This window comes from Passer domesticus, chromosome 4 (assembly GCF_036417665.1).
Source record: "Passer domesticus isolate bPasDom1 chromosome 4, bPasDom1.hap1, whole genome shotgun sequence".
NCBI classification, from domain to species: domain Eukaryota; kingdom Metazoa; phylum Chordata; class Aves; order Passeriformes; family Passeridae; genus Passer; species Passer domesticus.
Window position 1 is genome coordinate 32,304,894 of NC_087477.1, and position 23,272 is coordinate 32,328,165.

The 23,272-nt window shown below is 37.0% G+C and overlaps 1 protein-coding gene across 12 annotated transcripts in view; it reads left to right on the top strand.

Annotated features, from left to right (window-relative positions):
• The window catches only part of GRID2 (glutamate ionotropic receptor delta type subunit 2), an 809,145-nt gene that overhangs the window by 251,811 nt on the left and 534,062 nt on the right, over positions 1 to 23,272 (top strand). For 11 of the 12 annotated variants that reach the window (XM_064416952.1, XM_064416954.1, XM_064416953.1 and 8 more), the window contains one exon: positions 18,337 to 18,492. In XM_064416952.1, coding sequence (XP_064273022.1) covers positions 18,337 to 18,492 — 156 coding nt within the window. Of the gene's footprint in view, positions 1 to 3,743; positions 3,794 to 4,231; positions 4,463 to 18,336; positions 18,493 to 23,272 lie in introns of all 12 variants that reach the window. The other variant, XM_064416958.1, reaches the window with a different exon arrangement.

A 23,272-nucleotide genomic window follows, 5' to 3' on the forward strand; every position in this document is an offset into this window, starting at 1 on the left:
AGCACTTTACAGTGTGCCTATGTTCTATTATTGTTCTTTAAACTCAAGGCTGGTTGCCAGGTTAACATCTTTTGAAAATTAAACAAAACCAAGGCTTCCTTCTGTCTTGTCATTGACTTTTAAGGTCTTGCAAGTCACCGTCCTTGCTCCCTAAATTCTATGATAGAACCTAAATTAGGCTTCATGTTTTTGAAGGATGCTTCAAACATTGTTTTTTCCCTATCGATAAACCTTTCCCTATCTGGAAAAGTTCCAGACCACAATGAAGTCCTGGACAGTGGGGTTTTTTTAGCAAAAGTATCTGTTCAAGTAAAATATGTTCCTAGAGGATAGCACCTTTTTAAAAACACTTTTCTCCTCACGATTTGTAAATCTCCTTGCATAGAGAGAGAAGTTTTCATTAGCATTTACTAAATTTAATTTAAAATAATTTTATTTTGGATTAAAGATATGTGTATATTGGGAAAACAAAGCAGACAAACAACAGTTTTTCATGAAGTGAAATAGAAGTTGCCTCAAATATCTACAGTGCATTTAGACTTTGCTCATGTTTGAATCCCAGGGTGTTTCACCTGTTGATGTTTCTAACTCACCTGAGCTCTTTCTGCCCATACAGGCCTGACTCAGGCTGAGTTATGGATCAAATGCTTGGGCAAGCTGCCAGTCATTGAGAAAGCCATTCCTACTTCCCAAGGGGTTATTTTTGGTGGACTTTTAGAGAGAAAAGTTAGAATTAAGTGGATGTGCATGTGTTTCTTTAAAAGCCTGGCTCTGGCAGATGCAGCATGGTTTGTAGCATATTCTTCTTGAATCAAATAGGATGAGTATAACTTGCCAACAACAGCAACAAAAGATGGTGGTGGGGGGAGGCAGAGGGAGAAACAGAAAATGTGTTGACAGTGGATCTGACCGACACAGCCCAAAACAATAGGATGCATGTTTAGCATGACTGGCTCTATTCATTCTCCTGTCAGTGCTTGATGTGCCAGCCTCTCAAAGGCAGCAAAGCTGCAGGAAGTGCCATTTCCTCACACAATATATAGAGAAATTTCCTTGACACTATATTCTTCAGCTGCAAATGCATGGTTCTTGATGGGTTTTTGATTAATAAGTAGCTCTAAAAATCTGGTTACTTAATAGCTGTGATGCTGAAGAATAATATGCATGCATGAGAAAGGCCAGTTATATAAATCCTTGTGTCTGTTGACTGGGCAAGATTTTCTCTTCTGCTGCCCAGCACAGTATTTGAGCCTGCTGAAATGCATAGGAAAAGCATTGTCTGCACCCCATAAATGCTGTTTTTCTCATTCAGATAGCCTCAAGTGCATTAAGTCCTAAGGTGGCATGTGATCAGCTGCCATTCAAGAATATGTTTACCTTGCAGCTGGCATGCAGCCTTGTGCCACATTTTCCTTTAATTATCATCTTAGGCCACTATTTGATGAGCTTCCAAGCCCTTTAATATGGCAAGAGGGATGACTTGAAAATTGCATATAAAAATATATGCAATTTTGCATATAAAAATATATGCAATATCCCCCCCCCCCCAGTTACTCTATATTTGCAGTACTTCAGCATTTCACTTTCACAGTAGCATTCTGTTGCAAAATGACTGGCCACTTCAGGTTGTCTGGATAATGCCTCTAACCCCACTGCAAATACCTGCATGTTTTTCTAAAACTGCACCTGCGTTTTCTAGAGCTGCTCTTTTCACACTGATTTCTTTGTAGAATTTGTGAGGAAATATATTCACTATATATTCACATATATGCATAACATTATATTTAGTTCATTTGTTATGTAAATAGAACTGAAGGACATTGGAAGATACCTGAAGGGTGATGAGTTTCTGTGTATCTATCTTGTGATGAATTGTTGCTCCCTGGAGTAAGAGCTGCTCTTAGCATTGGTTCACCATGGCTGATTAAAACCTTTCTGTCTGTTTGATTTCCATGCCCTATCAGCACTGAGTTCTCAGTGCTTGGTGAGAATCTGTCTTTGAATGGTTTTTTCTAAAGATATGTGCTTGAGCTGTGCAGAATTATTGAGCAGTCCTGCGTGCATTGAAAATCTGTTGAAGAATGCAGGGCAAGTGTCAAGCTCTTCCTGAAACCCACAGAGTTTTTCAGTTTTCTCAGGAAATGTGTCACAAATATTCTTTCTGAAAATTAGTTCTACTTTCTCAAAGAAGCAGTTGATTATACCCCTGCCCAGAGTGTTTCAGTACATAAACAGTCTAAGTAGGTGAAAGGCAGGTTAGCTCTCTGGAGTGATTGTCATGACTGCTTTTCAGTTTGCTGCTTAAAAAAAAAAAAGCTTTACAGGCTCTTATTTTATTGAAATAATAATTTTTTTCTAAACACAGATACTATTTTTTTAAACATGGATACTATGAAAAGGTAACCTGGTATTTAAAAGCTTTGTAGTAAAGCCAACACCAAGACATTCAGATTTGGACTTTCTCCCCTCTTACTTTCAGAAGTTGATACCAACTTCTTTGATATGGTTGCTAAAACCTTGCATTTGATAGTGGAAAGGCTTTGGAAGCAGCCAAGGAGCTACTTCAAAAGCATATTTATTTATTTATTACTTAAATTTGAGTACAGTTGCAAATTGCAATTGATTCTTCAAATATTTTGAAAACACAACTGCAAAATGCTGGTGCTCTTGATGAAAGATGCATGGATAGCAATTTATTGCTACTTTCTTAGGAAAAATAATCTCCTGATGGGAGTTCATTAGAAAATAGTTTCCTTTTTGCATTTAAGCAGTGATTTATATCTGCTTAATCATTATTTGATGATCTTACTGTATATAATTTTCCCCAGCTCCTAATGTGAGTTCAAGGATTTATTTTCTGGAATTCTCTCTAACTCTTCTGCATATTTCTGAGAATAGAATAACCTAATATAAAATGAACATGTGAAAAAAAAGAGGCAAGTAATATGCAAATCTATATTTGTAATATGGTAAACTCTTCTGCAGTCATATGGAAGAGGAAGTTGGAAGATTTTATTTGTGGAAACTTAGGTGTCAATCTTAAGGTTTTATAATGACTCACTAACATAAGTGTTTACTTTAAAAAGCAGAACTGACTCCACAAGGCTTTTTGAGATGTGCTGCTTTTTTACTTTGGAGTCTTTGTCCTTTGGGTCTATAACCATCTTTGAAAAATGAAGCTTGAGATGTAGATTCATACATAATGGACTATATATGCTACCACTGAAGAATTGTAATGGAATAGTTAGTCTTTGTTAGCCTTATCATCCTTATGCATTATAGGATAGAGCTTATAAACCCAAATGACTTCTACCTGACCAATTTTTATTACACTTTAAGAAGGCTCTGTCTTGGCTTAAAATATGTGATGTGCCATTTCTCTTTGGGAAATCATGTTCTTTTGCTTCTTCACTTTCTTTCAGAGAGTGTATATGCATGAGATGATAATTCTATACAGTGTTCCCCTTCTGTGAGCTTGTTATATGCATTTTCATTTTTTAATCAAAGGTTCCATGAATTTCATATAATGCAGGGTGCCTTATTGCAGACTGCAAATACAACAATGTGACCTTTTAGAGTGATGTTTTTATTTGTATTCCCTGCATAGCTAGCAAAGGGGACTTCCCTTATAGCTTACATGAAATAGTATTGAAGGATTTTTTTTTAAACTAGTGAAGTGAGATAAGTCATGCATCTTCAAGCTTGAATAACAGTCATCTTCCCCATTTTCTTTATATATTCAGAAAGAGAGAGATAAGAAGCAGAAAGAGAAACTACAGTCCTCTGAGGACAGGTAATTATTCCCAAACCAGTTTATGTAAGGCGGAATAGCTTTATGTAGCAAACAGGTCAAGAAGTTACCCAGGCACCAGACATGTATCTGCTACTGGGGGTAGATCTCAAACACAGAAGTGGCTGCATATGTGTGCTTTATTTGTTTGTTCTGAGATAAACAAAGAGGAAAGCTGAAACTTCAGCCAGAATATATCAGCCTTCTGTAAGCATAGCTGATGACAAAGATGTGCTTTCAAACCTGTCTGTTTCCTGAGCTGAGGGAAGCAGAGAAGTATAGTATGGAAGTCCTATGGGATATGCAGCCCTGAATCTTCCACAGGAGGTAGAGGTGTGAGCTCCCTTACTTATGAAACACAGTAGAATGAGGTTCCTAATGGCATATGGAATAATAATAGAGCCATAAGGAATGCTCCTGGTATTTCCTTTGGTATTCTAGGACATTGTCAAAGAACTTGTAAGAAGTGCTGAAGACATCTGCTCAGTTTTATTCCTTCTCAGGAGTTTAAACCATGTCCCATGAAAATGTTCCAGCTATGACTGCAGCATCCTGGAACTTTGAGTTACTTTCTGGACAGTAAAAACATCTTTACCAGTGCTATAAACACATCTGCTGCAAAGTTTATTGATATAAATCCCATGAAAGTGAAGGAGCGATGAGAAGAGCAATGTGAGTAGGGTAATGTCTGATGTACATTTTACCTTATGCTTCAAGAAATCTTTTTTTGACGTTCTATTTCTAAGACTAAGAGAAAAATTATATTACCTCTGTGGGTAAAAAAGAGGTGGGGGGAAAGGAAAAGTGGAAATGCTTATGTATGAGTGGTAAGATGTTTTGCAAGGCTTATTTTTCTTCAAGCTGTAAAAGAAACCATGAGGAGATGGCTCACTGGGATGACTAGAGGCAAAAAAGGTGCTACTGAAAGAAAATCCTCTAAGATCTCAGAATCAGGGAAATACCTCTTGGTTGCCCTGTCAAGTTGATGAATAATACTTTTTCTTTGTAAAATATTAAATGGTTTGGAGGTTTGAATTTTTTTCCCTCAAGTGGAAAGAAGTTGAATTTTGTTCATGAAAATGTGGATTGCGACCTACAATTTGATTTTAGAGCTGCATAAGTGACTACAGACTTGCATTACGTTTTGTCTGGAACAGAGGATATCAAAGAGATCTTGCTGTGGTCCCATTTCCTCAACTACTTTTACCCTTTATTAAGGGCTAGTTAAGTATACATGCTGTGTTGTTATACAAAATGTACATAATTGTTAAATCCTGGGCACTGCAGTTTTCCTCTTTCTCAGAAATTTTATCTTGCACTAGTTCTACTTTGTTATAAAGTGTAAATTATAGTACTGTGATGATCTAGCATGGAAAATCATGACCTCAGTAAAGTTGTACTTGCTTTTAAAAATGAAGAATTAGGAATCATGCCTGTAGCTGAGATCTAATTCCTAGAAATGCCTTTTCCATTACTATTAAATACAGAATATTTAGATACTCTCTTCTTGCTTGGAAAGAGGCCAACTAGAGAGAGAGAGTTTTAAAAAAAATCTTCTAAGAAACAAGTTGTGTTTGGCACAGTCTGCTGGGGAATCCCTGTATCAGTGCTTAATTTTGCAGGGTTTTTTCTAGTCTCTGGTGAGGAATTTGAGTACCAGGAGTTATAGGTGCAAAAGCATTTATGTTAGGTAGAATTCTGGTGTAGTCTTGTGGAGTAATTTGACAAATTAATTACACGTTTTCCCAGATAATATGTGCCACAATATACTCTAAGTATTCTGTAGTAATTGGTAATAATACAGTACTAACCAATTAAAATGGTCCTGTAATAATTAAGTGATATGTTAATAATGAGATTCAAAACCTGTAGACAAATTTTTAAGCTTTATGTCTAGCCATGTGACAGACTTGTAGGCAAAGTCAATGTGAGCTAAGTTTCTTCATCTTTTTCCAAACCATAAAAGGACTTGATTAGGGCAGAAGTGACTGAAAAATCTAACTAAATATATCTACTGAAGTATTTAAATGCTGAGGAGAGCAGAATTTAGGTTCTAGGCTTGAATGTTACATGTCCTTCTGCTTTGTAAAATAATTTCCTAATTTGCTTTAATATTCATATTACAGTGACTACTGGGGTTGTTCTCTCAAAGTTGCAAAGTAGATAATAAAAAACATTTTTTCCTCAACTAGTGAGGTGGGCAAATTGCTGATACTAAAAATGATTACATGAAGAGTAGGAAGCTTATTCTTCTTTCCCTGGGTTTCCCTGTTTATTACTGAGGTGCTTATCACTGGTGACAGAAAATAGGATGCACATTTTTTACAGGTACTGTTCTCCTGACTAGAGGAAAACAAAACCTAGATCTTGGTTCCCAGAAAGTTAGTAGCTGGAATTATTTCAGATTATATTAATGTTTTATTAAAGAGAGAACTTTTTTTTTTCTAATTATTATTATGGTGGAAGTTTTCTTGTTCCCTTTTTACCTCTTTTGTAAATGCAAAACAGACAGAACCAGTGAACACAGTCTTAAGTTGCACCAAGGGAAATATGGGTTGGATATTAGGAAAGTTTTTTTACAGACAGAGTGATCAAGTACTGGAATTGTCTGCCCAGGGAGGTAATGGGGTCACCATGCTTGGATGTGTTTAGAAAAAGATTGTACGTGGCACTTGGTGCCGTGGTTTAGTTGAGGTGTTAGGGCATGGGCTGGACTCAATAATCTTTAAGGTCTCCTTCAACATAGTCATTCTATGATAAATAAGAAAATTTTCTCAAAATGATCTGCTGCCTGCAACTGGCTGCTGTCAAAATGCTTCTCTCTCTTTGGCTGGCTCCTCACAAACTTAAATTGATCAGTAGAGATCATGCAGCAACAAGAACAAATTTGATACCTCCATAAGTGTCACTTCTGGAATTTTTTTATTCATGTTCAAGTCTCAAAATTGCATGTTCAAATTTAACTATAGTTAATGACACCATTTTTTCTTGTAGTTTTTTTTTTGTTTGTTTTGTTTTGATATTTTTTTCTGTTTAATTTAGTCTTATTTTCTTTTGCCACTCTCTGGTTTGCATTTTTTTCCTGATTTAAAATAGGCCTTAAAATTTAAGACAGCCTTTGCCTAAGTTATTTGACTTCAAGTCTCTTCAAGTTAGAATGATTTTGATTTTGAAGGCATTAAACACATTTTTGTCACATTAAGTTTAGAGCCACATCAGTACAAAAAAAACCCAACAAAAATCCAAACCAAGAACACAACCCAAAACCTACAACCTCTCTGCTTCAACTCTCCAACCACAAAAAAACCCAAACTAAATCTCTTTTCCAGTGAAATTTTCTGATATACTGGGAGCAATAATAATAGCATACTTACTGTTATTTTAATATCAGTGTTCCAAGATTATATGTGTTAAGTGACAGAAATAAAGATAGGTACTTTGAATAATCAGGTTTTTATTAGATTCTTCTAATTTTGACAGGCAACTAATTATGGAGTGTCTGAGCAAGTCACTCCACATCTGCTTAATATTACTTAATCTCTAAAATGGGAAAGTAATTATTCACTTGCATATGGCTTTTTATAAGTTGTTCTTGACAGGTGATAACTTAAACCAAACACATAGTTCTAGGTCACATTTAAAAAAAAAAATCTAATGCTAGGGCTAGTTTCTCAAAAGTATTTGTGATCTTGGGGAGATGAAACTTTATTCCAGCTGTGGACCTGGAGGCTTACATTATAGAAGGCAATGGAAGAAACACGTGTTCTTCGTTTTTCAGAGTCTCTGTCTTAAAATCAGAATTTCTCTCTTGCTTAAAAAAAAAGTACACAATTTTATAGCACCCTGGAAACTACTCTTTAGCAGAACTTGAGCTTTTAATTGACTTGCAGTGAGCCTTTGGGAAATGCAAATTCACACGCATTTCATAAGACAGTGAATTTTCCAAGAGCTTTGTGTTTCTGAAGAATTGTAGGGTTATTGAAACAATGAGTGAATTAAATTGCAGCAGAGTGTTGAAGAAATTTAAAGCAGGACTTTTTGGTCATATTCTAACATGTCTCATGTGGGATGACATTAACCTTTTCTTACTCTCCACTTCTTATTTTGACTGTTTTAAAATGGAAACATCATTACAATAATTTATTGGGTGAAATTTTTGAGATAAAAATTTTGTCAGCTTGTCTGAGAGATTTTCTGAGAGTCTATTTTTTATACACACATGGAAATGATGCATTGAGAAAGTAGAAAATATTCTGTCAGACTTGAATAAGAAGTACAAAGATGATATGGCACCATCTTCTATAGGAAGTGATAAAGACTTTAAGTATTCAGCATCCTCCATCATGAAGGCACATTGAGCCTATAGTCCTGAATACTTAGAGAGAATTTCAGAGCCACATGGGTTGTCCTTTTTCTGAAATGTTAAAATTAAAAAGAAGTTATGATTACGGGGAGTAGCACTAGTTCAGCGAAATCTGTACTGGGGAGTAAGAAAAAAACTGTGTTTTTAGAAACAGGGTATTTGTACCATTCTTTGGAAAGTGTCTATTTCTTGGGGAAATTTTGGATGTGGGTTTTGTGTTGAAATTGGAAACAGATTGCTTCCAGATTTGTTTTTGTTTCTGAAATACGAATGAAAGAAGTTACATATGTTAATTTTCAACTGTAATTTAAATTGCCCTCTACAAGACAGTCCTGTCCTGTCTTGCAAGAAAATGGACTAATTTGTTTGGTTGATCCCATTTCCATTCCAATATAATGTTTGTCTGTAAATTTGCTGAATGTCTCTCCTCCAGAAGAATAGAAAAGCTGTTTAAGGAAAGGATGATTTTCAGAGTCTGCCTTTACATATTCAGTAGGGCTCATAAAACAGTTTCTCATTACTGCTTTCTTCCCTGTGTTATTTAATTCTTAACCATGGCATTCATATCAGTGCATATTATATTGGATAGATTTTTATAAGCAATATATTTAAAGGTCATCTGTCTGTACCTCTCTGTGATACGCAGAGAAGTTGTGCATGCTCCATCACTGAACGTCATCAGGGTTGGCTTGGATGGGGGTTTTAACGGCATGATCAGGTTAAAAGTGTCCCTGCCCATGGTCTTTAAATGTCCCTCCCAACCCAAACAATTCTGTGAGTCTGTGGCATGATGACTCAGCACCTTTGTATTATTTTTTAGAGGCAATAGGAGGCTGAAGTTATACCTTGTGTGGTACTCCAGAAATAGTCTCTTATTCCTGTCAATACCCTCCCAATGGCAATCTTTAGTGTCAACACCTGTAACTAAGTGTTGTAAACCAGGTTTCTGTACTCCTTGAAATGATTAAACCATTTGCAGCAAAAGGCTTGTGAAATAGGAAGGGAAAAACAGAAAAATGCCCTCCAGAAAAACCTCACGCGCCAGTCTTTACACTTTCACGTCTGTGTGTGTGTACACAGGCATATGTTTGCGTTTTAGCAACATCTCCAGCATATTGGGAATCTCATTCTTCTCCACTAAGTTCGGCTGCTACAGGAGTGAGGTGCTGCAGCTGCCTCATGCCATAAAAGAAATGGTTTGGCAGCAGCTTTCTCTCCATCTCTACCTAGTAGTAGTCTGCATCATTTGATTAATTAAAGCAGTAGCTTCTTTCAAAAATCACAAAGCAGAATTGTAGGTACACAGTTAGTGGTAATTGGGGTGGGGCTGGCCCAGCCTCATCCCCAGTGGGTGCAGCTGTGAGCGGCAGGTGAGCAGCACTGACAGCAATGAGCCATGGGGTGCCCAGGGGCACTGACCCATCACCAAAGGCAGCAGAGGGCACACAGGGGCAGTGCATGGACATGAGGGGATAAAAGGCTGGGCTGAAGGACAAGAAGGGCAGATTCTTGTGGCCTTCTGAAGTGGTGGGATGTTACTCTGTATGGGTTGAAGCCTTCTGGAATTGTATCTGTGTATCTTGGCTGTCTCAGCTGTGGCATGTGCTGCAACACAGAATTGCACATGCAGGCAGAGCAGCAAGTATCAGAGTGGAAGACAATAGGTAATGACAAACGCTTAACAACTGTTTAGGATAATTTTTTTGGGGGATGCAGTCATCCTTGTTGAAGTTTGTGAGGTGTTCTTCTGTTAACAGGTAGGGGCTAAGAAAAATGATGAAATAGTTCAGCAAATCAGTGCTTGCTCTGGTTCTAAACCAGCAATTAAACAAGCCTTGAAAATACATTATAAGGTTGTTTTCTAAGATTACTTTTTCAAGACTGTGGATATTATTCAGTAAATTTATGATCATCACATTAAGTTTCTATATGGGGTATTAATAATATGGAAAGTCTATCTACCAAACCAGATGCTTTTCACAGCTAGACGCTAACTTGATAGTTATGGATATGATAGAAAACATGAAGAGCTTCTCATTATTATCAGCTCATTTGTTGCATAATGAATGTGAAGATATTATCACTGTAGTTAATCACTACATCAAGTTTAGAGTGGAACAGTGCACAGAAGATATCTTAATTCTTATGCTATGAAAGGTACATTGTGTATAAAATTTATTGTTTATATGGTGATAATACTGTGCCCTGCTGCATTTACAGATGTAGTTAGCGGTCTCCAATGCTCCAGCAGGTGCTTGTGCAGCACTTTGCAATCTGCAGGAAAAAATTCTTTGTGGCTCTGCAGTTTGTACAATCAATTAGTTAGCTCTTAAAAAGAAAAAACGAGGTGTATGTCAATTGTTATTTATTTGATATAGTAGTTTTTACATTCCTTTTCTGCTTGAGGAACCCCTTATGTTAATGAGAATATCAAGCAATTGAAGAGGGACTTGATTACTTACCTGGAGATTTTCTAGAATTGCCTCTTAAGATGCTGTTGATTGTATGTTGCATAGGAAAAAATGCATCAAAATAGATGACTCATGAAGTAATTTTTGGGGCTAGCCCATGCTAGGCCAGGAGTTGAACTTTGATCCTTGTGGGTCCCTTCTAATTCATGATATCCTATGAAGTGCATTTCTTGGTAGGACCACAATGTTTTGCCTTCTTCTCCCTCTGTATTCCTCTTTTTTGTACTTGGTAGCCAACAATAACACATCAGAAAAGGGACTGGCAAATGACAGCTGTTTTTAAAATGAGATTAACAAGATTCAGCAGATGATTTTGACAAATTGTACCATTTGCTACATTAAATATAAGTGTAAAATGATGGTTTAGAACTTGAGAACAATTAGAAATATCTGTCAGGATGAGCTTAAAATAATTCAATGGTGATTGGAAGGAGTTCGTGCTTGTGCATATGTGCTTGACAGACAGTGTAAATAGGGAGGATAAGATCTTAGAGTCTGTTCTTTCCAAATGTGAACATAATTCCCAATGACACTGATGTGTATCGACAATGTTGTTGTAGAATTAAACAGGAAAAAAAATCCAGTGTGCATTCTGGTATTGCAAACTGAGCTGTAATTTTCAATATTTCCTGGGCTCCACAGAGCTGTAGTACCTAGTGTGTGCAGATGAACTGACCCCAGACCACCTTCAATCATGTTACAATTAAATTAAGGAAGTGCAAGGACAATTGATTCTATACCTTTGGGCTTGTGACCCACCTTACCTAGAAATTCAGTATCACCTTATAATTTATAGGTTTGATGCACAATACTTGAAGCATTGGGTCTCACTGCATGTAAATATGTTCAGAAATGCTTAAAAAGTGGAGTATTCATTTAATTTGTCAACCTGTCAAGCCACCATTCTTCCAAAGCTTGGTTGGTGTAGTCCAGAGATGAAAAAAAAGAGAAGGTGTAATACAGTGCATACACCCCTGAAGTCAAATAATTTAAAACAAATAACAGTTTTCAAAGCCAAGCAACAGTCTTGGTTGTGTTACTTGAGGTAGGTGCATTAAAAAAAAAACATGTTTTGGCAGAAGAATGGAGAGACTTTTCTGTATTTAGATGATAGCTGCACTTTTCTGACTTGCTGTGTATTTCAAGCAGACATTGCCTCTAGCAATTTGCCAGATTGAGACACCTGTAAAATTCCTCATCCAACTCTGTTTCAAATATTTCAAATTAGAAAATGAAAACAATCAAGGGAAGGAGTTGCTTTATCACTTTTGTGATATTCCAGTCATATCGCTCATCTGAGAATGGATGAAGTGCTTTTAAAAGGAGCAGAAATGGACTGTGTGGGTTTTTTTCACATATTCTGATTAGGTGTGGGCCTTGTATTTAATAATTTTGCTGCTAGGTTGTGTGGTTTTTTTTTCCCATTACATGAAAAATGAATACAGTTGTTGTTATTTAAGGAATTCTTTCTGGAGGTAGCAGGGATGTGTATGCAGGCATCTGTAGTGTGCAGTCTCTCAGGAAAATAGGCATTGCTTATGGTCTGGGGAAATATCCAGTCTTCTCTATCAGAAGCAGACCTTTATAAAAGTCTATTTAAAAAATGACAGTAGGCCTGATGCTTATCTTAGTTGATCAGTCTTGTGTCAGTGGTAATCAAGAACCTGTTAAGGAAGTTTTTATGGTCTCATCTGTGTTGCTAAAAGTAACAAGCAGAACTTCCATACATATCTGTAGATTTAGTGCTAGCAAATACACTCTCTTAAGGTGATTGCTTTAATTTTCTTTTATATGTCTGCTGATAAATAGTTGAAAGCATATGCTAATATGTAGCTCCATGTCTTTCTTGTGCTTGTTAAAATAAGAGAGGAAGTAGAAAGACAAATCTTACCTTTACAGTTTGGTGGGCACGGAGACATGAGGTTCTCTGCAGAAGGAGATGGTGCAGGTGCTCCTCAGCCTACCCTGCTGTCTCCTTTAACATCATCATGGGAGCTGTCAAAGTCTTGAAAAATTAAAACGAACAAACAAGTAGCGTCCTCAAAAATTTCAGCTTGACCTAGATGCGCTCTGGTGCTAAGATCCCTGTGGTGCAGGGCAGGGGGGCTCTGGGGAGCAAACACATGAGGCTGATGGTTCCAGATGCGTGGGATTGGCTGTGCCCTGAGCTGAAGCCCCTCGCTGGCCCCGGGCGAGGCAGCCGTGGTCCCCAGGGACCGCAGGGCGCGGGACCCAGCCCTGCGCTGTGCTCGGCAGCCGCAGCCCGACGTGCGAGGTGGCTCAGGACACATCTGCTGGGAGCTGCCTCCTGACACAGGGGGTGGAGGAGTTCAACTGCCTTTATACTGCAATGACAAAATGAAGCTTGCTGTGCTGTTTCTAAAACTTAATCTGCTTAAAAGACAAAGGCAAAGCGTGCTGTTTTCACTCCATTGACTAAATCAAGATGTGATTGCACATACTCAGCTGCCTGTTGGTCAATAGAGAAGCTGAACAGCAGCTCTAAATGTGTCACAATGAAATTTAGGGTCCAGTTGTATGAGTGCATGCTGAAAACCATGATAATGGGAGCTGCATGTGCAAGGCAAGGTCTCTGTGTGTGACCTCCTAAATTCCTACATTACTGCAGCCCCTCTCTATAACCTCTGCAGTCCCTCTTGTTGTTGTTGACAATTATACCATCATAATTGGCCATCTAAATCTGCATGCATATATTCTGTAAATCAGACATGATAGGATGTAATATACCCAGACATTTGCCACTATAGTTAAAAATGAATGTCTGGTTGGCAATATTTATACCAAATCCATTCACGTGGCCTAGAAATAACATGAGATTTGGTTCTACACTGTGTCTGAGGATCTCAAATACCAGTTTTAGGCCTCTAGAAATTAATGTTTCCTAACCTTATCTGATATTGGGGAGCTGGACCTGCGGACATGAGCTCATAGATCTGAAGGACATTTCAGATGAGCTTTGCCATGAAAAGTCAAAACTCTCAGCTTCCCATTCTGAGCATTAACAGCATGGCCATCCTTCTCCCAGCAGCACTGTTAAGTTTCTCATTCAGAATAATAATTCAATAGCAGCAGTCGAGAACACGCAGTGGAATTGGATTCAGACACTGGGAAAAGTTGGCAATATCAGTGGCACAAAGAATTGTCATAGAATCAGGAACTGCTGAGAACATGAGATAGTCACTCAAAAAGTTTCTATGTCGACTTTCCTATTTTCTTCCTTTTCTGTCCAAAAATTCCTGGAATATAGTAAATTATTGGGTAAAGCATATATGGCTTTTATTGGTGAGGGCAGTGTGTGCAATGTTAGAGGGTGAAAATCAAACGTTCTGAAGCTGAACTGTGGCCTCAATTCACAATGGCATTTAATCCATGTGCTCTTTGAAATAAGGTACTTAATTTTCTGAGACTAATATAGGGCACTGAATCCAGAAATGTCATACTTTCATATGTAATAAAATTTTAGCACTCAGGAACACTTCAAGAAGTGGACTTTGTCCTTTCTTAGTTGATAGATGAACAATGGTTTAAATATCTTCTTGCTTCATCCTTGAAATCATGATGCGTTTCTCTCCCATTCATTTTTGTTTTCTGGACTGATTCCACAAGACTGCTCAAATAGCTGTAGAAATAGCTGATAATACCTAATTTCAATTTTTGTGTGTGTGTGTATGGGTCAGTAAGATCAGGGATCTTTGAAAAGCCATTCTAATGATGTTATTGGTATCTGAACTTTTGTGAATTTTTCTGATTTGGTCTTTGTTAACTTAAAATGACAGATTTCTGGTGGCATGGCTGAGTGCAAAAGAGATAGTTAAATGCAAAGAATCCCCTGCTAAACCACACGACATAATTGATGTGCTGAGGGTTTTTAAAAAGCCAGGAAAGAATGTTTGTGCTGTCCTCATCCAGATTCTGAAACAGAGCTGGAAGTAATGACATGCTAATAAAACAGGAGGGGGAAACTGGTGCAGAGTGGTTGCTGTGTCAGCATGTCGGCTCCCGATGCAATCATGGCAATGCTCCTTGAGCACAGTTAGAAATGACATGTTCAGTGTGAGGCCACTTCCAGCTGCGATGAGCATCGGGGCTGGAAGAGAAATGAACAGCATTACTTTTGTATAATTTTGAAGACTTGCTCCCTTTGTAAGTAGTGTTGTTGCATTGTTCTTCTAGAGAGTGAATGCCTTAAAATATCTATAGAAATAATTTTCCTTTCCTCCTCAGCTGTTATTACTTTCTGTAACAATTTTTCTTATGGCCAAAAAGGTTCATGTACTCCAAGTAAGTTTGTGGTCATCCCAGTTCTCTCATTTCCAGTTCTAGATGGAGAAATGAGAGAGCATATAGGTCTCACTAGGGAAGTAATTTTAAAGTATAATACCCTTTATTTGTTCATTTGTGTTGGTTGACTTGGTTGAATGACAATATTTTGAAGAACACACATAAAAACTTCAGGCCTTGGGAAGAAAATATCATACATCATACGTAGTGTTTAAGTTATCCTTAAAGTTAACCTTAAGGTAAGGGTTGCATATTGAGCTAGAGGTAAAAATTATGATATATCTCTTTCACATCAGAAAGATCAATCCGGTAATCTAGAAGATAATTTCTGAAATGGCAGTGAAAGGAGAATATTCCAGCAGTGTTAGCACTGTCCAAACAATCCCTTCCATCTTTTCATTGAAATGGCTTTTCTTTTAAAAAACAATCAAAAGTAATATCTCTTCCACCCCCCTCTGTAATATAGACAGATATATAGACACATGAAAAACAGCTGAAACAGGGACACAAAATTATATATATGTGGGAATAGTACCAATTCTTAAATGATTCAGGGATTTTGTGGCTTGACTTGATTTTGTTTTTAGGCTTTCAATTTTATGTAACAACTGAAATTAAATTTTGAAAATCAATTAAGTAATAAAATTTCTCTTATCACTTGGAAAGTGTAAAGCATGTGCTGCTGTGCACTGCCATCTCCTGAAAGGAACACTGTAATCTTTATTATATCTTAAAAAGATTTTTATGTAGAGAACTTAGATAGTCTAATGAATAAGGCCTGAGTTTCTAAAGGAAAATAATCAAATTCCTGCTTGGATACTCGGACATGAACTATGTTTTTTTGCAGTTCACCTATATATCTATGTGTTTTTCTTAGGGAGATACTCCTACACTAGAACATGTATGATGTTGTTTCTATGAGGTAATTTCTTTCAAATGTCAGATACAGTATTAAAGGAAAACAGGTCATAGGAAAAATGTTGAAATTTGTGTCTGAAATATGGAGCCATAAAAACATAAGCAGTTGTCAGAGCAAAGGTGGAGGTGTTGTACTCAAGTGAAAAAGAGCAGCATTTGTGAAAACAGCATGGAGTTTGATCTAACCCAGTCCCTTACACATTCAGGTGCTGCCAGAGGTATGGTTGCTTTCAGGCTGAGAAACTGGAAAAAAGCTTAGGAGTTTATTAGGAATACCTGAGTGTGAAAGAAGGACAAGATTGTAAAGAAGGTTCATGTGTTGAGAACCTGGATGGATTCACCAGTCCAGGATTATCTTGGCAGCAGCCCTCAGTTGCCCAGGGGAAGGGCAAAGGTGCTTTTTATGAGACACCTGCAAAAGAAATGTAATTACTTGGGGCTTTGCTGTATCCTTTACTCAGTAAATGACCTCGGTTATTTTGGGGACCGAGCCAGACTTAAGATGGTATTTCCCATCTGTTGAATGAGAAGCTGTACTCTGTGGTGTTGGCTGGAAGATCTTTTTTTTGCCATGCTGTTCTGCAGCACAGTCGACAGCTGCCCTGTGTGCGCATGAAATCTTTGTATGTTCACTTGACAGTATAGCATTTGTGGCAGAGTTACTCTACAGGGAAAGAATTTGAATAATTGCTATAATTATTTTCTAATTCTTTTTTCCCCCCTTAATTTTACCCTTGTTACTAAGTAGTCATGTAGAATCATTCCTTCAAATATTTGCAGGACTGTGTCTTTATTATTAGTATGGGTGTAACCCCCAAGTGAAGCCTGTGCAGGTTTGGTTTGAGTTCCAGAGGCAAGAAACATGTTTTAAGATGTGTCTTGGACACAGTTTTTTCCCCTTAAATGCTGCATGTATCCACAAATAGCTATTTTGTGTAGAAGACAGGGTTTGTAACATCTTACATACTAAGAGTGTTCTCGGCCATGTGCAACTTTACTTTATGGAGATAAATAAAACAAGGGAAAATGGAACTGGGGGCAAGGGGAAAAATGAATGTTTTCAACTGAGATTTACACAGAGATGACAGGTGAATGAGGTGGAGAGGTAAGGAACAGCTGTTCCAGATGGTAGGAACTTCAGGAGGGAAAATGCTGGAGTCAAAGCGGTCAGACTGTAGGAAGAGATGATGCTCATGAAGGATGAGTGGTGCTGGCAGGGAGATGAGTGTCAGAGGTCAGTGGGAAAAACACAGGAAATACTGTGTATGAAGTTTATTTGTCTTAAAGTAGCTGTTTCCTCCAAATGAATAGTTTTCAGTTCTTTCCAGCTCTGATTACAGGTGCTTACCTTCAATGATCAGCATTTTCTGTTGTCTTTGTTTGCCTTGACACATTTACTGCCTTAGCTGAGTTCTGTACTGGCAACAGACACTCAAGAATAAATAAATACTGTTTTCAAAAGTCTGGTTTTAAAGCAGCCTTTCTGTCTAATCTACAGCCTGAGACTGAAAGCTTTAAAGGTGCTTGAAAATCTAATAGCCTTGATTTTAAGGTTTCAAACAATCTAGCGTTTGTCATAGGACTTTTCGAGCCATCTCTGGATAAATAGTTCATACAAAAAGCTAGTGTAAAATGATAGGAAATCAGTGATGCTAAAAGTGAAGTTATAGTTTAAAGAAAAACTGCTTAAAACCTCTGGATTAGTTTTAGAATTCTTTTTCAATACACCTGAAGAACTGGCTAAATGAGAGTCAGTCACTCTCACTCGGCTAGATCCTCTTGAGTTTATTGGTTCCCTCTTTATAATGTTCTGCTTAAATGCTTTGAAGAAATAGGCAGAACAATCACTTTCTGTGAGATTTATAAAGGCAGTACTTATTTTAATTAACCATTTAAATTTAAATTTCACTTATTGACTTCAAGAGTCACACAATTAGCTGGAATTGTTGTTTTGAAAATCCTAGAGGTATTACACTTGAAATAATTTATATTGGCTGCTGACCTCTCTATTGATTGTGGGGTGTCAATTCTACCTTGTTTTCCCAGTGCTGCTACATTTTTAGGCTTATTCTCATGTTGTTTGAACTTTCTGTTTCTTAATTGTCAGTAGACACGATGTTAAATGTAGATCCTAGCCCACTGTAGTCATTCAATATATTAAACGGCACCTTTGGAAGATACTCAATTCTCATTTCATAGCCATGTTCTTATGCAGGTCATTTGCTTTGTGCCTAACTAGTTTTCCCCAATATTTCTAGCTGGCATCAATGCTTTGCTTCAATATATGTCTTAAATTATGTCAGAATGCAAAAATTCTGTATCTTGTGGAGCAACTTCTGGGCTCTGTATAGAGAGAAGTTCTTTTAAGGAGTGAGGAAGGGATGATATTCTAGCAAAGAAATGTCTTAAGTGCTATGATTAATGCTTTGGGATACTGCAGATGAAAGGTGCAATGTGATTTTTTTTGTTCTTTTTCTTTCTTTCCTCCACAGGGGCAATTTTTGATGAATCTGCCAAAAAAGATGAGGAAGTTTTTCGAATGGCAGTAGCTGATCTCAACCAGAATGATGAAATCTTACAAACAGAGAAAATCACATGTTCAGTGACATTTGTGGATGGCAACAACCCTTTCCAGGCAGTTCAAGAAGGTAGGACAACTAAAGAGATTTCCTGTTGTTGTTTCTGCTGTGATATGCAAACGATTACGTTGATAGTTTCCTATCTTTATGGGAATTTGTCATTTTTGTTGGCTTCTTTTTATGTGAAATATCAAATAGTGTATTTAATTTTGGTTTTAGCTGCTTCAGTTTCTGTTGGTCCTATTGACTTATAGCTGCAAAGTCAGCTTTTATCTGTTTTCTATTTATAGGTTATTGAAATGTGGTAAACAAGTCAGGTGCACTTACTTTTTCCACCTCTTCCAGGCTGTTTGGAAGTTACTGTCAAAATGATGACTACTTCCTACTACTTTTTGGTTTACTTTTGGGCAACTAATGGCAATTTATTGGGAAACAAAGGTTGTTGTGTGGATAACCTTTTCAGCCCACCCACCTGAGAAGGTTACCTGTTGTAAAGAAGGGATTAGTGATAACCTGAAGATTCAGAAAGTTGCCTGTGCCCAGTACATGATGTTGTTCTTGGCCTGTCCTTTGTGTCATTCCACAATTACTGGACAAGGATGATGACATTGCTTTGGGCTCCTGTGATGGTGGCAGGATGATAAGAAAAAATATTTGAAATCCCTCTGAGATGGATTAGTAAATCACTGGTGTGACTGAGCAGTTCTCTGGGAAGACCCCTGGGAGAAGTCTTTAGAAATATGGATTCAAATTTGGGTTTAAGCATTTGTTACTTCTTTACTGTTATGGAACAGTAGCTTCTGCCTGAGATGCCAAAGTTATTTATTTCAGTTATATTACTAAACTTTTCTTAACAACAAAACTAAATTTTGATGATTTTCTAGCTCTGTATAGACACTGCAGATTTAAGGGAAATAGGCAATTAGTTGTTCCAATATTTGTAAAGTTAAAGGTTTGTCTTGAATGGATTATTGACAAGGCAATGCTAAAGAAAGTCTTTAATGCTTATTTTGTTTGGGTGTTTTTTTTACCAATGCCATTTTTAATTTTTCAGAATTTAGTGATTTAGGTTTTTTTTTTGGTAAATTTTACAAGTAGATAGATCTGTGTAATGAGAAGCATTGCAGTCTCTGCTTGATATGACTGAAGCAGTAAAAGACAGGATTTTGAGAGTATTCCAATTAGAATCAGTTCCATCTCTTTCAGTCTGAAAAGGCTAACATAGAAACTGGAACTACTCATACTTTTAGAGTTCAGAGGGGAAAATGAGTAAGTGAACTCCATCCTTTTAAGATGCCTTTGACATTGTTGGGATTTAAGGTGGGTTTTTTTTGTTTTTTTTTAATCCAGGATGGCAAATGCTAGTTGATGCTCTATGCTTAGCATTAATTAACTCTGAAACGTAGCTGTTTATTTCCTGTATCATTGTGGTGGAGTAGTTGCAAACTATTTCATGAAGTTATATTTTAAGTATCTTATTTGTGCCCTTATTTTGACCCAGCAGAGAAACTAGGAATGCCTGGTAAAGTAAAACCATCCAAAGGAGTTAATGATCCAAGATTTGAATATTCAATTACTATTTTATGCCAGAGTTGTGTTAGTTGTTGTTGAAAGTATAGTCAACATTTTAAATGTGGATGTAGCAGATTTGACATAAATTTCATTACCATCTGGTGGGGGAGTAAAAGGTCTCTTATGATATTGATGAGTTCAGTGTTTTCCAGTAAAAACTGTTTCTTGTAAATGCGTGGTCAAATACAGCTACATGCCTAGCAGATATCATATTCCCTATTTTTTAAGGGCCCTGTGTTTTGTTCGGAATAATCCAAGTGAAAAACAAAGGTTTTCATCTTTTACATGTATGTATTGGTGACATTTTGCTTGTTAAGATATTTTACTGCAGTTCATGTGTTTTAACTGGACACAGGCAGGAGCTCCAGTGTAATAATTGAATTACTTTGCATCAGTTTCTTGCCTTTCTTTTTTTCTCTCTATCTCTGTATCACTCAACCCTTGCTCTTAATTGTGTTTCTTACAGGTGTTAGTAGCAGGGAAGGGGACCACTCTAACTTTTGCCACATGTTGGCAAAAGTGCCATATTGGCATTGTTTACAACTTGGACAAATGTTTAGCAAAAATACACTGTACTAAACACCAGGAGAAAATGTTCATTTAAACATTCAGGCTGTTCCGGTCTTGTAGTTGTAAAAGAGATACTAGAACAAGACTAAATCTCATCTTTTTCATGTATGACATTCAGTGTTCTCAAGCTTGCCTTTTTCATGCTAGAATGACCCTTTTCTTGGAATCATAATACTATTGAGTCTGAGGTCTGTGGTCTCTATCAAGCACAGCCTTAATGGGAAAAAATATACTATTAATTTAGTTTACTATTTGCTAGTTTTAATTATTTTTATATGAACTGCTTGAAGTTTGCTTTGTTTCAGGCCACAATATCTGGAGTTTTTTAAAGTTTGACTTATTTCTCATTGTATAAAATACAGAAGAGCCTTTAAAATCCCCAACTTTTAGTGCTTGGTAAAATGCTTATTTAAAGCATTAGATTCATAATAATAGCTTAAAATTGGTCTAAAATTGGTCTAAATTTGTCTGTAAACTGCCCTACTCAGTCAATAGAGAAGGATAAAGAATTTGCCTAGGACTGTGAATTTCAAAAAACCAAGAAGTTATGAGCAAAGATGTCATGAAAGAAGACATTAGATGCAGAGTTATTTTTTGTAATGATTCAGTAATGGACAACCTGGGAAATTCACTTCATTAGTGAAATTGGAAAGTAACTCCCAAACAATGTAAACAGAAATAATCAGGCACTTGATTATGATTTTGTGATATAAAGATAAATAATTTGAGATGCCCTTGTGGAAGCTGCAGCCCCTGAGATTTGTCACAGTGATACCTGCGGAAATGTCCAACATAGCAGGTTCCTTCCTCTCTGTTTTTCTTTCTTCAATATAAAATGCTTCACAATATTTATAGTGCTCTTCCGTGCGATGTCTCAAAATATTTGTGTGCTTGTGTGATTGAGAGAGGGAGAATATTGTGATTTGGCTTTTTTATGCTTTTCCCACGTTGGGTACCGCAAAGAATAAGCCAGAACTTTTCTTTGTATATAGACATTAAAAGAAGTAGGGATAGTCAGGTATTGCATGGTAGCTAGGCAGTGATTTAGCACCATGAAACAAGGAATTATGATCCAGATCCACACTGGTGCTAATAATATATATTAGTATAATCTTTACTTCCTTTCCTGTGAGACTCCAATTTACAGCAATATTTAAATAGGGGTGGGACAGGGCTTCAAAAGGGTTTGAGTTCTACATATACTTAAACTGTAGGTTTTGGGGTTTTTTTTAAAGACATGCTTCTCTATTTCTTTTCAATCAACTCTTTCTTTCACTGGGAAATTTGTTTGAAATAAATACAACACTTATTTTCTCATTTGTCAGAATATCACCGTGTTCTCTTATCTTTCCATTAATTTTATTATGCTTGTGCGTACTTCAATACACACTAATAATTAAAGCTTGTAAAATGGTTCGGAGCCTGCTGTTTCTCTCAGTCCTTAACTTATCATTAGTAGTACAACCATACAGTTGCTGAATGGCTGATGGAAAATGTGTGATGGCCTTTGCATTTCTGTGGCAAGGGAAGGGTTGTGGCTTTGGTAGCTTTGACCAGACATAATACTTGGGCTCGTGCTGTTACTCATCCTTGGGCAGCACAGTTTCCTCAGCCCTCATGCTGCCATTTCCACTTGCTCACTGAGAGTTATGGAGCAAACTCTGCAGGAGTTTGCAGTGCTTGAGGCATCCATGGCATCTGGAAAGTAGTCAGAGCTCGGTCAAAGATGTGTGTTGTCCTTGGAGATCCATTGGCAATGTTTTAACCTCATGGCAAACACTTTATTTTCGTGTAGTGCTGGTGGATTTTTTCATCTTACTCCTAATTCTTTTTTTAAATCTTCTTTTGATGATCTATTTTCCTTATCTTGAATGATAATTCTATAATAATCCAATGTTCTATAGCTTACCTATAACACGTGAAAGGTTTAACTGAAGCTGTTTGAAATTAACTTTGTTGAGCACATTTTCCTATTGCAATCACATATGTGAGACTTGTTTTTCTTTTTTTTTCTAACCCAACCTTTTTGTCATTCAGGTTAGTCACCAGAGTATGCTTACAGACACCAACTCAAGCCTTCGTAATGGCTTTTGAAAGCTTATTGTGATCAGTGAAGTAAATAAGCCAGTGAGTCATAACTAAATGGGATTCAGCTGTAGAGCAACAGAGGTTTGTAGGGCAGCAATATGTATGAAGGTCACATGCAGGATTTTATTCAAGCAAAGTTTTATGGTCAGAAATTAGAACCTGATGGATACATCTGCTTTGGCCCTTGGGACTAGATGAGTGTAATAAGATTGTCCTTTCCCATTTCTCTGATCACTGTAGAAATCTGTTTAAATCCACAGATTTCATGGGCTGCTAAACTTTCTTTCACTTTGTCACTTATTTCTTGATATTTCTCAGCCTTCCTTGTGCTTTTTATTAACCAGTATGTTTGGTTTGAGATTAAACCTTTACAGGGTTGAACTTCTCCACTTCCCCTCCATTGCATTTCCTATTTTGCTTTTTATTTCCTGATAAAATAGATTTGCATGTGAAAAGATATACTGAGGAGGAAGAAAAAAAAATCAAGTTGTATCTGAGCTATAAAAACTTGAGGAAGAAGAGGAGGAGAAGCATTTCAATAATGATATAACACTCCTTTGTAAAATCAGAAACTGTCGGAAGTGTTTGCAATTGCAAATTGCTTCTATCATGAGCACTT